The 16,905-nt window shown below is 42.4% G+C and overlaps 2 protein-coding genes across 7 annotated transcripts in view; one reads left to right on the top strand and one right to left on the bottom strand.

Moving 5' to 3' along the window:
* Positions 1 to 12,413, bottom strand: part of clcn2a (chloride channel, voltage-sensitive 2a) — a 61,108-nt gene extending 48,695 nt beyond the window's left edge. For 3 of the 5 annotated variants that reach the window (XM_040021727.1, XM_040021732.1, XM_040021729.1), the window contains exon 1: positions 5,682 to 6,890. In XM_040021727.1, coding sequence (XP_039877661.1) covers positions 5,682 to 5,732 — 51 coding nt within the window. In that variant the 5' untranslated portion in view covers positions 5,733 to 6,890. Of the gene's footprint in view, positions 1 to 5,681; positions 6,891 to 10,934 lie in introns of those variants that run through there. The other 2 variants (XM_040021731.1, XM_040021728.1) reach the window with 2 other exon arrangements.
* A 122-nt stretch (positions 12,414 to 12,535) lies between these two features.
* On the top strand, positions 12,536 to 16,811 carry thpo (thrombopoietin). Of its 2 annotated transcripts, none has more exons than XM_040021738.1 (5): positions 12,536 to 12,780; positions 12,869 to 12,993; positions 13,207 to 13,257; positions 13,949 to 14,113; positions 15,945 to 16,811. In XM_040021738.1, exons 1-5 carry the CDS (start codon positions 12,768 to 12,770, stop codon positions 16,089 to 16,091), a joined length of 501 nt encoding a protein of 166 aa, XP_039877672.1. In that variant the 5' UTR covers positions 12,536 to 12,767; the 3' UTR covers positions 16,092 to 16,811. The 2 variants fall into 2 exon arrangements, with proteins under 2 accessions (XP_039877672.1, XP_039877671.1); XM_040021737.1 differs by having other exon boundaries at positions 12,542 to 12,780; positions 13,171 to 13,257.
* Positions 16,812 to 16,905: the final 94 nt, after the last annotated feature.

Here is a 16,905-nt window from a genome sequence, read left to right as displayed (position 1 = left end):
CTTAAAAGCTTCTGTATACGTAGTTGACGTCATGCACACGTTGCTTAAGAGTTGAACGTGATACAACCTCAGGTCGCTAAGGACAAATATGGATTCCCTGGTGAGTGATTATTGGAGGTGAAAAACTGTCACCAGGTGAAATTGGTGCCAAAGCGGGTGCTGCACCTAAAACCTCCTCAGCAGCCAACAGATTGCTGCAGTCACCTGTAGTTTGTACGGAGGACCTTGCAAACTACTAGCTGAGCGGAAACGCGAAACGGAGTATGTTCCCCTTCAAAATAAAAGCTGTGCTTTACTGCTGCAACCAGCATGTTTCAAATGGTTACCATTTCCGTTTGGAGTCACATGTTTCGCATTTTCACTACCGCTAGGACGGAGCCATTTAATTTGAATGAAACTTTCTTGATGGCTCTGCTCTTGTAGAATAACTGGAGACCAAAACAACATGCTCCATGCAAACTACAGGTGATACGTGTCAATCTTGTACTGATCAAACCAGTTGCAACCAGTCACAAAACACAATTTCCCTCACGACCAGTTGTACGATATCTTCAGGCAAACCGTAATATTGTTGCCAGGGGGTTACTGGCCTGTGTGACTGAGGCCTTATTCACTTGACCTTACATTGTCACCGTGAATGTAACACTTCCAAAACGATGGACAAGTCAGCATCATGTGGTTAGCAGTCAGGTGTCTGCAAAAATTCAATACTGCACTGTGTTTCATATATTATTTTCCCCAATGCCTCTTGTTCATCTGTTCATGGTGTACGCACACACACACACACACACACACACACACACATGCATGCACACACGTACACGATCCATCCAATTGGAATCATCTGGTTCCCTCGGGCCTCTCTCATATTGAACTGTCAATCCTGCAAACTTCGGTACCTCTTCAGCCAAGCCTTGATGTTGTTATTTATTTGAACTTTATTCATTTTGCTCTTTTAGATTTGATTGAAGTTCAACCCTGCAGTGACTCGACTGATTAGTCTATCAACAGATGCCTAAATGTCACAAAATGAAAAAGATTTCCTTTGTGTTATATGAGTCTAAATATCTTTGGGTTTTGAACTTTCAGGGGATGAAAAAGCAGGTTTTTGATTTGAATATTAGAAATCATGGAGATAATTCATATTTAGTCATGAAAATATTGCTTGAAGCTATTACTACATCCATAGATCGTACCCGGCTAAGATCTGTCACAAAGGTTTTTTTTAACCTGCCAGCTCTCTACTATAAAATCTGTATGACATTTGACGGCACTAATATAAGAACAGAGCAGTAACAGCTCAGTGATTTCACAGCAAGCGAGTGTTTGTCATGTGTGCCGCCTCCTGTACGTTCCACACAGGCGGCAATCTCTCCTAAGCCGAAAGGAAAAGGAATATATTACCAGTGACATGGGGAGTTGCAGTAGAGAGAAAATCAGGAAGTGTAAGGAAAGAGAGCAGTGGGATGACTTTAAGACAAAAAATATCCAGGTGGCCTGGAATCAGAGCTGAGGACCTGCCGTACACCCTAATCACCCACCCGTCAGCACAGTTACACATTTAGCCTGATATTGTGCTTTCAGTATTGCTCAACAGTATATAAATTAGTTAAATTAGTTATTGCCACATCAACCAACTATGCCGTTATTATCAGAGGATAAATGTATATTGCCTCTGACATTGACCTTTACTGCATTTTTAGTCACTGAGCACATTTACTCGTCCACCGCTTTGTTTTACACGTTGCTAATCATGAATTTTGGTTTGTCAACATTTCACTATTTGAGTTTTAAGTCACTGTCCCCTGCATCCACTTTGAAGTTGTTCCACAGAGCATGTAACCATTTAAACATTTTTAATGGCTACTATGCATTTCTTTTAATGGATACCATTTAGCTCATGAACACAGTACAATGAGCACGGGCTATTTTAAGAAGCGCCTAAAATGAGATTTTCTTCTGTCTGCAGTCTCTGCAGTGGCCTGTTCAATTGTGTGCAGGTAACAGCACTATTTGGAAGTGACAGGACCTGAAATGGACTCGAGCCAGCGTCTGTGTGGGAGAACGAACAGAATGCTGACTAAGAGCAACTAAACCCCCTTGAAGAGACAGCGCTTTTATGTGTGTGTGTGTGTGTGTGTACAACAACAACAGAGAAAGAGGCTGAAAGTATATGAATATAAATGTACACAGTGTTTGAATCCTGAAGAGATCTCATCATAGAGTTGCAAAGGCAACTTTTGAAGCTAGCTGCACCAAATGGCACTGAGAGAAATGGTAACACTTTTGTTAATTCCAAAAGGCAGAAATCCTTCAGAGTGACACAAGTAAACTGCAAGCAGCATGTTCATATTTACCAACCCAACTGGTCTGTGACACTTTGCACCAAACAATACAAAAGAAAGAAGAGAGGCAATAGACTCGCACTGGTGAGTCCAGTTTTCTGTAGACAGAGCGCCTGCTGATCTAGAGGCAATCTGTGCATACTAGCAGGCTATGAAAATAGTGTGTTAGCACTGTATTTGTATGGATGCATGTATGAAAAAGATGCACGTAAGTTGGGTTTTTGTATTAAATAAAGGAACATTTTTGAGAAAATCTCCATAATCTATACAAGAATTTGAAATCCACATGCTAAAATTCGGTCTCGCTGGGAAAATATCAAATTGATTTCTTTCCTGGTGTGCCACTGTGTGCTCTCTTTACATAAAAGTGCAGTAATGTTGCTTTATATAGTCAGCGTCCACACACACACACACGCTGAAAGTGATTTTAAAATAGCAAGAATTGGATCACTAAAAGACACAAATAAAAAAAAAAAAACACCTTGTGTAGACTTCCATACATTTTTACATACATTTACATACACATACATTTCAACATGTGTACAGTAGGTGCTGTATATTTCTGCGGCGCTGCAGTGCTCTGGTGGCGGTGTTGGTGGTGATAGTGGCGGGGGAGCGCGGCTGGCTTCTCCTTCTCAGGTGGATGAGGACTTTGATCCTTGCAGCAGTGGAATGTAAAAGCCTCCTGCTGCGGGAAGGACACGAACGGGCTGTTGCTGACATCTGCTCTGACAACGACTTCACCACGCACTCGTTTAAGACTGTGTACGTAGGCAGACATATGCGTAGGTGCAGTGCATACCCTCCCACACAAACACACACTCACGTATAATCACAAACTAACTGCACATGCAGGACCTATAGAGCAAACTTGCCCACGCTTCTGAAAAGAGAAAACACACGCAAACCCAATGACACATTCAGACCTCCCACACCTCTGAGAAAGGCCTTTGAAAAAGCTTCAGATGGAAGCGGCAACACCTCGACAACCAAGTCACCACAACACCGTCTGTCTCTTTTCTTTTCAGTCTCTGACCTGCCTCTTCTTCACTTTACCTGCTCCGTTCCTCCGTCCCACGAGACAGCGGGGAGGCAGAAAGCCGCCGCACGCCGTCCCAGCATGCCACTGCACCTGACAGTTGTAGAAGCCAGTGACCCATGCATCAAATTGTTGTTTGCTTTCAAACTGTCACACGCAGATTCCTCCTGCAGAAAACAACCGCTACTGCCTAAAATGATCAAATTCATTCATGCTTCCTTCTTGTGAAAGTCTCAATGGTTATTAATAACTTGTTTTTCTCAGTTTTTGCTCTTCTCTTTGGATAATAAGCTCAGAGACATCGGTGAAGACTGTGAATTCCTTCCAAAGCAATTTCCAAGAGCTAGGGTTTTGTGCAGCATCGGTGCACAATATATCAGTGGGTATTATTTACATCTCAGAAGTCAGTTTACTTTAGGGGTGGCTCTAATAAGAAATGCAAACATGGCCATCTGCAATGTAATTGTATCAATTATTCAGTTGTTAGTACCATTTATATGACAAGTTTGTAATACCCAGCACAGCTTTTCTTAATGGATTGTCACAGCAGCGCTGAGAGGCTGTAAAAGCTCCAGCTCCAACAGCAGTAATAAACTAAAGGTTTATTTTTGTCTCATTGTCTTGTAAAAACTGCTGCTCGGTGTATTAAAAGATTTTTGCCAGTATAGTGTAAATACAGGAGGGGAAAGCCTTTTTTTGGACTACAATACATGTAAATGAAGGGATGGTGTTTCTGCGCTTCCTCATCCGGCAGAAGTTATCAAACAGATCTCCATATCGCTCTATCTGCTCCGTGTCATCTGCTCAGTCCTGCTACAGCACCCGTGTTCCTCTGCTGCCAAAATCCAAGCATTACTGAAAATCCTCTGAATCTTGCTGATGGCAAACAATAAAACACAAAAGATCCTTTTGTCAACATTAGAATCCAATTTTAGACTGCAGCCACACTTTGAAGAAACACTGCGAGCCTTTACTTATCAGATTTTTTTTATTTGTATCCATCTCTCAGTTTTCCCCGGGAGAAGCACAGATGTTTCACCTGCACGAAAGTATGTGATGAATAGCGCTGCCACTTTGTACCTATAGGAAGCATTACGAGACACACTGCACCATGGCAAGCATGTGGAGAAACACACATATCTATTTTTGGGGTAATGGACTGCTGTACGGGGAGTGAATGATAAAGCCATTGATCGCAGCCCTATGGCCAGAGGAGGTTCTGGGGATAGATGGCACGTTCCAATCCTCAGAGACACCGACTGCCATTTTACATTACTATTGATCTAAGGCACACGGCACGGCATCGATCCCCCACACAAACAAGAACAGCAAAAACACCTCTGTACCACTTAACACCTATGCCGCTGCACGAACACAGACTGACCAACAGATCTCAAGTCCACGTGTGCAAATCCACGCGAGACAAAAAAACACGTCACCAGAAGCTAAAAGACAACTGCACACCAAGGCTCACAAATCAGTGAAGGGTGACACTTTAATCCACTGCTTTGCCTGACTGACTCCCTGCCAATCTGTCTGTCTCTCTCGTTCCCTTTATCTGAATATCACTGTTTCAAGTGCTCCAGGGTATCACTGTCAGCCAAGTGAAATGACATAAGTGAGGAAAACTAGTGCACGAGGAAATTAATATTCAGAAACACTCCACTTTTAGTTCATATGTGCAAGGGGCCACTCTCACAGACAGGAGGGCTGAGAGGAAGATAAAAGAGGGGAGGGTGGGGGCATTACTGGGGACACCAAGATGTGCAGGAGAAATGGAGAAGATAAGAAAATACAGGACATGATTGGAATACAAAAGCACCCAGCAGGCTCTGATGTGCATTTCAAGGTTATTAACATCTATATAATAAGCAATTAGGACACATATGAGGTTAATATAGATAGGCAAACATGAGATTCTGCAAGCCGAACTAATTAATCTTACGTGGTTTGGTGACATCGGAATTGATTGGGATTAATTAGGAGGGTGGGTGCAGGCAGAGGCTGAGAGTGATGCAACACCTGTGGATCAAGGTGAATGACTGGAGAGCAGCGAGTGACGCTACATATCACAGGAGGGAGAGCACACCGAAACCCTTTCTTCATATTTTAAAAGAAAAAAAAAATAGATATCTTATTTGGTTTTGTATAGAAATGTTGGGCACAGGAGCTGCACACTCTCCTGCTATTCTCGTCCAGGACACGGCTGAACAGGCACCAGCTGCGCCCGTCCTCCAGTCAAACAAGCATCCATGAAAGCCCTCCACACGACTCAAACCGAGATCTGTGAAACTCACCAAAGTTTGCTGGTACTGAAGCGTCCTGTTTTCGGCCTTGTCCTTCACCATTGCGGCAATATCCTCATTAAAGACCCCCACAAAAAAGAAATCCGAGACTCTCAGGAGTCGCCCGCTAATCAGTCTGTGGAGGAGGAGGAGGAGGAAGACTCTGTGCTGCCGCCTGCCATCTCGTGTGCAGAGAGTAACAGGTTTCTTTATCGTAAGACCTCCTGCATGGTGCAAAGCGAGGTGGGTGCACCGGATTGAGAGCCACGGCCGGCTGTAGCGTCACAGCAGCGCTGGTGAGGCTGGACTGCATACACCGCCTCCCTCCTCCACTCTCACTGTGCTGCCGCTGCTGCTGTCTGTCTCTCTTTGGACTTACTGGAGTTGAGGATGTTCGCATTTTATTCTGCTTTATTTTTTCGTGCTTTAGTGCGAGGGCGTCGGGTAGCCTGCGGCTCTGCCGAGATTGTTTCGGACAAACATCATGGACGACCCAGCTCTCCTTTGCTCCTGATTTGAGTCATCACTGGATTGATCAAGTGTGATGAGTAATGTAGTGGGCTTAGCTTTATGGCTCAATGAGTGTCAGAAAGAAGTCCTTACAATATCCCAGCAGGGCTGTCAGGACGAGGTGTTGTGACAAAAAAGTCATTTCTGGTGTTTTGTTGTTTTTTGTTGTAGTTGTTTTTTTTGTTTGTTTTTAAAAAAACGTTTAATGTCCTTGTATATATTTTTTTTATATTTTGGGGGCTGTAACCAATCGAATTTTTGAAGGTGTTATACACATTTGAGTCAAATAAGTGATGCCCAACCCAGCAGGAATTCTGGCTCCAGCAGATTGGAAGGTTGGTGAGACGGTGACAGCTGTTGGTGTGATTATTTGGAAATGGAAGAAACATATAAATGATCCAGAGAAGGTTTAGGAGAAAGTCAGATGAAACCACAATCAAGCTGTTTGGCATCTGCTCGATCCTCCGTGTTGTGTATGACCCAAAGAGCAGCATCCCCACATCAAGCACAGAGGTGGAAACATTCTGCCTTATGGCTGTTTGTCTGCTAAGGTTACAGAGCGACTTTGTTACATTGAGGGGACAAAGGACGGAGCCATGTACAACAGTGTTCATTTTACTGACCAATAATTTTGATCAGTTTTTATCAATGACCTTTTCTTCTGATAAAAACAAGATGATAACTAAATAAAAACGAATGCACCAGCACAAAAACTGGGATGGAAATGTACTGACATTTGTGTCAATGAATAAAAACAAGATGAAACTTTTCTGGAGAGATGAAATCCAATCAGAACTAATTAAGTAGTGTACAAAAGCGGGATGAGTGTGAAAGTGATCTGGTCAGAGGTAATCTCCAGGTTAGGTGCGCACATTTTATCTGTGCCTGAAAAGCAGAATTGGGGGGGGCTGACTACTTGGACTAAAAGTAAAAGATTGAACTTAATCAAATTTTGTTGTCAAAATTAGCACTGATGTACCATAAACCTTTGGTCGAGAGCCTGCTTCCCTCAGTCACAACACTGACGATGGGTCATAGATGGGCCTTCCAGCACGACAGTGACCCAAAACATACCATTGAGGAAACAAAGGAGTACGTTAAGAAGAAGCACATTAAGGTCATGGAGTGGCCTAGCAAGTCTCCAGACCAGCCAAGAAACCTAAAAGACTTTGAAAGCTTCTGTAAAGAGAAGTGGGCTAAAATCCCTCCTGAGATGTGCACAAACCTGATGAGCAACTACAAGAAACATCTTATAGCTGTACTCACTAACAAGGGTTTCTCCATCTAGTGCTAAATCATGTTTTGCTTGGGGATCAAATACCTATTTCTCTCACTCATGTGTTTTTTTTATCCTGTATTTTGGTCGGCTGTCTCTTTAAAAGCAGATTTTTTTTTTTTATCTTAATGAGACGTTTTCAAGGCTATATAAAAATTACTGACTGCAGCTTCTACCTTGTGTCTCAAAATGGCTTGAAATCATTCAAGAGAGATATGTTTGAGAGATTACAGGTCAGCAAGTCATTTACATCAGTTTAAATACCAGCAATCACTTTTTGGCAAAGCCTGTAGAGGATCTTCTTTGTCGGTCTATGTCACAGCATCTGACTGCATTAAATCCTTCATAGATATTTTAAAAAGATAAGTCAGCATGTGTGATAATATCTCTCAAACATGAAAAGTGAAGTGAGCAAAACTGAAGCAAGGTCAAAGTGAATTCCCATAAAGCAACTCATTAGTGTGTGTAATTGAGCCCTCCATCATTTGCGGGGTAACTACGTTGGTGTTGCACTCTTTTGTGCTAAAACCGAACATAACCCTGATGACATGATCAAAGTTGTTTTCACTGACTTTAGAAATCTCCTCTGGGAGCCACAGACAAGATGCAACTGTTTTCTCAGCCCGTTTAGCGCCTCCCATAACAATTACGCTGAGTTTCACATGAGAAATCTGTATCGTGTGGCCTTAAATTTTTAAACATTCTCGTGTTGATGCAATCTGAGCTAAAATGACAGTAACTCTCTGACTCTTTGAAGCACGAAGGCAGCACACTCTCAGGATGAAATGAGGAAAATATAAGAGATTTTTTATGTGGAAAATGTGCGAGCTGGAAATGCCTCATATTGTGCTGGAAACTAAAATGCATTTCTCTCTGCAAAGCTTTTTCATTCAAAAAGAAATCCAATCCAAAAGTAAATAAATAAATAAAAAAGAAGTAAAAGCACACACGAGCACATGGACACTGGTTCAAAACTGAAGCGGATGTGATCTAATGGCATGAATAATGATGTGAAATTGAAAGATTTAAACTCAAAGAACCAATTTTTTGGATAAATGTGCTGAATAGTGCTGTCAGCACCAACTTTAAAACACCAAATTATAGAATATAGAATAAATTACAATCATAACTTTGCAGTTCACTTCTCATACTCCCCTCTCTAACACACTTTATTCTACGCCTATAGATTTAGGCAGCAGACTAGTAGACCCAAGCAGGGTGTATCACACCTCTGGTCTAATAACAGCCTGAATAGGCTCCGGTGCCGCTGCGACCCTGAATCAGGCAAGTGGTTAAGAAAACAGACAAATGGATGGATTGAGGGAGAATATGCATTGCCTGCAAGTGCATTTTGCATGAAAACTTGCTACCAAACATTTCCACAAGAAGTATTTTATAGTTCTGCTCTGTGCTAATAAACACTACAGCAGATCCCCTTTAAGTATTTGTAACCACTCCTCTTATGAGTCATAAAACTGTGGTGTGTATAAACAGATGGGTGGAAATAAAAAGAAATAATAAAACAAAAAAGAAGTGGCTTAGTAAGGTGTCGGGCCACCGCGTGCTGCCAGAACAGTTTCAAATCTCTGGAGCTCAGTTGGAGGGATGGGTCATTGTCCTACCAAACACACTGATCCAAAGGCCACAGCTCATGATTCATGCCATTCTCATACTAATGAATATGGGCATTGTCATTCAGTAAGAGAGCATTCCTACAAGGATAGAAATGTTTCTTGATGTGATGTTTTAACATGCTTTGGAGTGACCTTTTCCTCTAAAGGCAGAAGTGGACTTGGGGAAAAAAAGTTAACTACTAGGACTGTACTGACTATATTTTAAGTAGTGTTTAATTTATTCAATTATAAAATACAGAGAAATGCACAGATTTCTGTTAGGTAAAGTAACACAGGCTCATTGCCATTCCTCTGTGCAGATTAATCAACGGTCACACACAAAGGCCTATTTGAGACAGAAAACCCCGCACAAGTGTTCATGTTTTTCCTATAATTTGTCACCCATCTGTGCATGTGTGTGTCTCAAGAGAGCTAGTATCCACCTCCAAACGCGCACACGAGAAGACTTGCTACACATTCAGATCATTTCCTTTTCCCACATGTGCGGTGTAATTATACTGCAAGCAGTCATCTCTCTGGGCTTTCACTGGAAGGCTTTTCAGAGGTGCTACATACTGGCAGTGAAATCTACTGCCCTGACAGATGTGCTGCCAAGTGGGCCTCACACCTAAACGATAACCACTGTTCCAGGGATTCACTGCTTCAGAAAAACCCCAAAAAACTTCATGTCTGCCAATATTTTTTTCTGTTTGGTTTCAGGACGTTTCAAACTTTTTTTAAAGCCAAACCAAAGAGTCTTTTCTAAACTGCTACTTGCGTTGTTAAAAAGTTTTACCACCAAATGGCAGGTTGCTAATAAATTCTTGAAATTGTGGCTCTCACATTAAAAAAATTGTACCAGTCTCAGGTCATCCTGAATAAAAAACATCATAACTTCCTGTGGGGACTAGTTTGACTGGCTGACGGTCCTGCAAAAGGCTGCAGCTTATTGGCTGTTGGCAAGGCAACCGGTTCAAAGCGCTGGGCCACAGGCACCAAAATGAACCAGGCCCTCAGAGACCACTGTGGCATTTTACCTAAAAACACACGCACGGAAACACACGTTCACAAAAAATAATTGTTCATGCTCTTCGTTCATATGCACCGTGGGCTTCCAACTCGGCCTTGCATTATAACCTTGAGAGCAATATGTGTCACTGGCATCATTATATCAAGGACCTGGCATTCATAAACGGGCAGAGGTATTGTGTGTATTGTGGTCCTGACAGCAGAGAAACTGGGTGCTCTGCAGCCCCAAGCACCAGCATACTGACCCACATCTCTCCATTTCTACAGGAGTTTTTAGAAATCTATCACCTGTGCACAGAGGCCAGTGTGGCACCAGCATACAGGAGGAAAAAAAACCCACAGACAGATTGATGTGTTTCTTACCCACTGATCCTCGGTGTCTACATGAGGTAAGACGCTCTTCCGTATTATATAAAAGGCCTGTCATTAGAATTAAGTGAATGTTTAGATGGTGTATACATACGGATCACTGGGAAAGTTGCTTTGTTATGGAACATTTGGCATAGATGTGTGATACAGCCACACTGCCACAAGCACCTTGAGTCATTCCTCTGCAACATGAAGATGTGCAACCACCTGTGCCCCTTCAGTTTTGTGTGCCAAGTTTCTCAGTTGTCTTTCATTCCTGTTGGCTGATACAGCTGATAGAGAATAAGAAAACTGAGAAGAAATAAAGACAAAACGAAACCTGAACACCAGCAAATACACCAAAGACCAGTTAGAGCTTCAGTTAGAATTTGCCCTTGACCCTGGAATGAGCAAACTTTGGAACATTTTGTGACATTTGATACTTTAAAAAAAGACAGAAAAGAGACACTAATCCAGCTGTGCACTCACGTTTTTTCCTTGGGCTGCTGTCTTCCTCTCTCCCTTTTTTTCCCCTGCTCTCCGGGCTACGTATTCAAAACCGTCAGCTCTGTCCTTCCATTGCGCCTTAGCAGGATTTTGACAGAAATAAAGTGGCGCACAGCCACAGGTTGTAGCGCTCACTCAGTCGATGAGGCGATCTGATTGCAGATGACTCCCGAAAATCGCACTTTACTCCCAGGAAGGGAAATCTCAGTAGATCCCAGAGAATGGCCTGTTGCTGGTGCGCATTCCATACAGCGCCGCGCCAAAGTTGTCAGCACCGCGCGTAATTACCGGCTTTGCGCCTCCAGAACGGCGCACAGAGGAGCAGCCAGCTGTTGGCTGAATCTGGAGACCATGAGCAACAGCAGCCGGCCGCCTGAGAGCGCGGCTGCACAAGTCAAAGAAACTCTATGATAAGATGCTACAGCCTCCTCATCTGCGCCTGCTGAGGTGGGAGGGAGACAGCGGGGTACCGGGTGTCGTGTCCGTGATGCAATGCGGGTACCGTCAATGTTACAGACCGCAGTTTTCTCCTCGTGTGCAGAAATCCAGGCGCTCCGCTCATCATATGCGGATCGGCGTCGCGCATTCGTCTTAATTAACAGCGACCGGGATCGACTGCAGAAACAGAGGGAAGCTTGGAGGGGGGAAACAGAACATAGACTGAGTGTTGATGCTCGGTCATGCTCTGCATCCCTCTCTCTCTCTCTTTCTCTCTCTCCCTCTCTGCTCGCATGTGGCACCACCACCACCACACGCGCGCGCAAACACTTTAAGGTCCCATATTAAGCGTCGTGCGTCTTAATCATGACACGCAAAAATAGCTCGGGTGCAGGAAGGTGAAGACAGCGGGGCTCAGTCAATGTCCAGACTGAGGTGGTAGGAGGATGAGCGCGTGTGACTGAAAATGAGGATGAATGGTGCACTCCCCACGTTGTCTCCTGTCCATGTGTGTTGACAGCTAATGCGCCTCCTTTTAACCTTAACCCTCACATGGCAGCTGAACTGGAGCCTCACCGCTTCGCCCTCCAGCTGCGACCCTAAAGGTAGCGCAACCCGGTGGGTGATTGCATGCATCCGGGTGCAGACTGTTCACTTCTCCTTCTCTGTCATGTTTACAAGCTATTAAGCGATCCTCGAGTGGGTAATCACGTTGCCAGTGATGTCACCTTGTCCTGCCTGCAAAGACCGCAAGCCTGTTTAGAAGTTACAAGCTGTGTCTTTCTATAAGCTTTTGTTAAAAAAAATGAAACATTTGCAATCTGCTGGGCGTTTAGGGCGCCTCAAATTCTCTAAACACATTAAGTCACGCATGCATTATGTCATCACACACAGGTTATACACCCACGGTGCTTACACACACCCACCTGCTGGCAGTTTGGGGACGTTTATGTACCCTGGCTGTGACTTCTATTAGCCAGCGCTAACCTGGACGAAAAGTAAATATCTTTCAGGACAGCTGCGTCAATGGATTCTTTCACAATAATAGATCATTAACCTGTTTTCCAGCAACGATGCTGTTCCCCGAGTACTACGACAGCCAACTCAGAAGCAAAATAGTCTCGCTGATATCAATAAAATGCCACTTTCAGTTTATAACATTCTGTTGTGCTGCGCAGCAGAGAAGTTGGAGCACATCCTGCTCTCAGGCTAGATAACACTCGCACTTCCCACTACTGAATGAGAAGGTGGGAAATCAAGTGGTGAGAAGACAAACAGGACACCACAGCAGACTCTGGGCATTTTCCACATTTTCAATTTCTGGGCACATCTCTTAATGGAACAAATGTGGACTCATACGGAGAAGCCAAGCAGGGCATGGCTTTAAGCAGTGAGTACAAAAGGTTGACTTATGAGTCTTTTATTACAAACTTTATTGGGACGGCTCACTTTCAGCATGTATTTCTGACCTTATCCAGGAATTCTGCTGCTCTGTATGATAGCCTCTGAAGTGTGGGACAGTGAGACCAAGTCCACAGAGTTTGTGTGCAGTAGAGCAGCCAGAAAGGCTTTGAATATTGTGCCCGAGATGTCCAGTGCACTGGTAAGAATGTCACTGCCTCCCTCTCTGGCTTCAAGATCAATTTATTTTAAAGAAATGGGTTGTCTCACAACCTCCATCTGGATGCTGTATCTAATCCGCCTGTTGTCTGTTGTTACCTGTAGTCAGCCTGTCCACCTGTCTGTCTTGTCTCTGTCACTTGTGTCTCCTCCGTTGCAGAGTAATTGTAATGGCTCGGCAACCCTCTCCACACAGGTTCAGCTACCCTGCACTGAGCTTCACGCAGCATCTTGGGAACACAAATCGGTAATGCTGGCACACATATGAATCCATCCTCCACCGCAGCAGATTTGAGTAAAACATTTGGTAGCACTTTGTACAACAGCCCACAGCTTATGGTGTAATTTCCCAGTATTCACAGTGTGTTTTGTCTGAATTTAGGGTGTAATGTTCAGCACAATAGGCACAACAGAACAACTTGGTATCAAATTGGAGGATTTAAACTAATTAAGGAACAAATTGCACTGTGAGCATTTAGCAGTGAACACATTTTGGGTTATTATAAAGCAGGCCCAGATTACACTGTCAATATAATATGGAGAAAGATACCTTTGGGCTATTTTAGAGGAAAAGACAAACACTGCTTCCTCATTAAGGCTGTGGGCTGCATTATGTAATATCTTAACCTCCCCTTCTTATATTACTAATAGACGTTTAGGGTTCATCGTCAACTTTGGGTAATTTGGGAAACATTAGGATGCTGATATACACAAAAGGTTCACATTAAGCAAAATGCTTAAAGTATAATTTGTTTATTCTTTCCTTTAAAACCTTTTTGTTCTAAGTATTTTTAGGTACTGAAAATTACTCCCTAAATCAAGAAAAATTGCACGTAAAACGATAGAAAATTGCACCATAAGTCATGGGCTTTATTATGAAGTGCTGCCAAACATTTTATTACCTCTCCTCCCTTTTCTGAATGCGCATGTAACTGCAGGAGCGGGAGAAGAGAGGAGAGATAGTTGCATCTTTAAGGCTTCTTGTCGAGGGTGTGAAGTCTGAAAGGAGCCTCAGAATGGCAGGATGTGGCGCTTTGCTGCTGCAGAGACTGGAGAACAACATCAACAACTACCTGCTCATCCTCACCCGCCTTCAGCTGAGCGTAAGACGCACTCACAGTGACAAGTTGCATGCAAACAAGCGCATAAGCACTCCCAGTAAGCACCGATTTGCCGTTCAGTGTAAGTGCAAATGGTAGACTAGCTGTAAATTTGGCCACAAAATTTCTGAATGTCTTTGATTCAGATATTTTCTTTAGGTAACGTAGAATTTCAGCTCCTTAGAAGCTTTCACTGTCAAACTAAAGTCTGCATGTCTTCTCACCTGCAAATCCAAAAGCTGACTGAGTGTCTCTGCCACTCAAGCACATCAGACACATTACGACACGTGTTGTGTTGATACAAGTTCGCACATCGTGAGGGAACACATGTAACGGGGTTCTCTACCACTGGTGTGCATGTGATCCAGAGGCATTATCAGCTTCCTCTGGCGTGGAAATATCCTGGTTTCTCGTAAGTCTGTGAGTCTTTCTGGAATCTCCATGCACTGGAAGCGATGATGTTATGCTGTGTGACCCGAGCTTTCCTTCCTCAGGACATGAAGAAGATAACAGCGCATACTTTGTTAGTGAGAAAGTTGTTCTCAGAAGTCATAAGGGCAAGACCACAAACTTAAGCTCAATGTGCGTGAGCACAGGTTTGCTGTTCACCCAAAACGAAATTATATTTGACATGAAAACTCATATTTTTAATCATCCAATCAGGTGTAAAGTGAATAAAAAATTTAGTACAGCACTAACAAATATAGAAATAATTATTTTTAGTTGAAATAATAATAATATTTTGCTTTGTTTATGTCAAAGAAACGACAAAGCATGTCAAACCTTTGACAGTCTTCTTGTTAAATGTAAAAGGCTGACGGTGTATTGTCGTCACCCTGCTAGGCTGGCAGTGTGGTAACCCAAGGTTGTGAATGCAATAACTCATGAATGAGGCAATGTAGGATTTTGAGATTGGTGTATCTGCTAGAAATCTCCAAGTAGTCTGAATCCCAGTGACGTTGACCTCAAGGTCAAAGTCAGTCGTTTAACTTTCCTGAAAATCATCTGCGATTTTTCAAATTTATATCATAAGTGCTAGCAGGCTGAGGAGTAGCACTGCTAGTATTTTCAATTTTCAGCATGTTCAAGCCTCATAAAGTGCTTCTCACAAGTGTGCTGCCTGCTCAATCAGGATACTTGCTACCTGCTTCTTCTCTAAATAGTTTGGATCTACTGCTCGGTCCTGTCATAGGAGCAACCTGGCTCCAACTATGCAGCATCCAGAGGACCGATAGGACTGATAGCCTTCCTTATTAAAGATTCCTTTGATCCTGTACAAATCTCCCATTTTATCATCGTATTTGTGAGCCCGTCTTTACCTTTTAGTGGACAGTCTTAGTTGGGTGTTATTTTTTAATTTACAGCCCTGCCTCCAAGACCATTATCTGGATGCTAATCTAATCTAATTTTCATTTTTATGCTGTTTAGAGTCAGTTTGTGCTTTTCTATAAAGCGAGTGGTAAACACTTTTGGTCCATTTTACAATTATAATCATCCATAAAAAAGATGGATGCTCCAGATAATAAACTAACTAAATTAAAGTTTAATTAAACAGCAGGAAAAAAAATCAGCTGTGCTACTACAATACAAAAATAGTCATCAAATAGGAAATAAAAGATCTTTTTAACTATAATATTAGGTAATAGAATGTGGTATTAAAACACACCGAGGCTCATTAATGACAGTCATTAAACCACTTACTGTCAATAATAGCCCAGTTCAACAACAATCTCATTTCCAGGTGACTCCGAACATTTTCACAGGCTTCATGCTCTTCCCTATTTCCATTTTAAAAACTACACATCATTGCTGTGTTTCCTATTTCAACCACCAGGGGCCAGTGGTGACTCCATCGCTGTCTTGTGTTCCTCGAAGCACTCAGAGTCTGAGAACAGTCCTGATGAGTTACAACCTGCTGATCTCGGCCAAGCTGGAGTGGTTCATGGTTGGCCTGGAGCACAAGTGCACCAATTCCCGGTGACACGGGAGCAGCTTTTCACTACTGCAGCTGGGGGTCGCTCACGAAGGAGGTCCATCAAAGCAAAAACTGGATTGATCTACATTTTTTTCCGTCACCTTTTCGCAGAAGTCACTGTTATGGATGTTCTGTTTTTCATAGCCAGAAGAGAGTGAATACTTCACTATCTGTCGGTCATTAAGAGAAAGTAAAGCCAAGGTAATATGAATATAAGAAAAATGAATGTATGATATTGAGGCGTTTTATGTTTGTTTGTTTTCGTTTTATCTTTGTATCATTCTGCAGGACAGTGGAGATGCTTTAAATACGACTGTAAGCCTGTAGCTCCTACAACAGGCTAAACTCTGCCATGTAGCGTTTTTATGATGCCTTCAGACAACATCTGTATTATCTAAATCCTGGTTCCAGATGTTTTTCAGCTTAATAATGTAAACAGAATGAGACTTATATTTGTTGCTCTTCAGCCCTGCTAATACTGCAATATCTTTTTAGGAGAAAGCAAATTTATTTTTCTCTTTGCACTTTTAAATCTTATCTTGTTTACCCTTTAAATAAGAGCATTGCTAAAGAAGTATGCTACTATTATTATTAGCATTATTATTATTAATATGATTATTATTTGCTTTTCTAGTACAAGAAATCTCCGTATTGTTCGAAAATTTCTCGATAGAATTCATATATTTTGCATTTAAAGATACATTATTCAAAATAATTGTGATACAGGACTTTTATAATATAGACGAAAGACATTAAACTGTTTTTTGTTTTTTACTAATCATTTAATTTATTTTAATTGATTGTTGTCTAATAAAAACAA

Source organism: Simochromis diagramma, unplaced genomic scaffold, assembly GCF_900408965.1.
Source record: "Simochromis diagramma unplaced genomic scaffold, fSimDia1.1 OVJJ01000205.1, whole genome shotgun sequence".
NCBI lineage: Eukaryota > Metazoa > Chordata > Actinopteri > Cichliformes > Cichlidae > Simochromis > Simochromis diagramma.
This window is presented reverse-complemented; position numbering and strand designations above follow the sequence as displayed.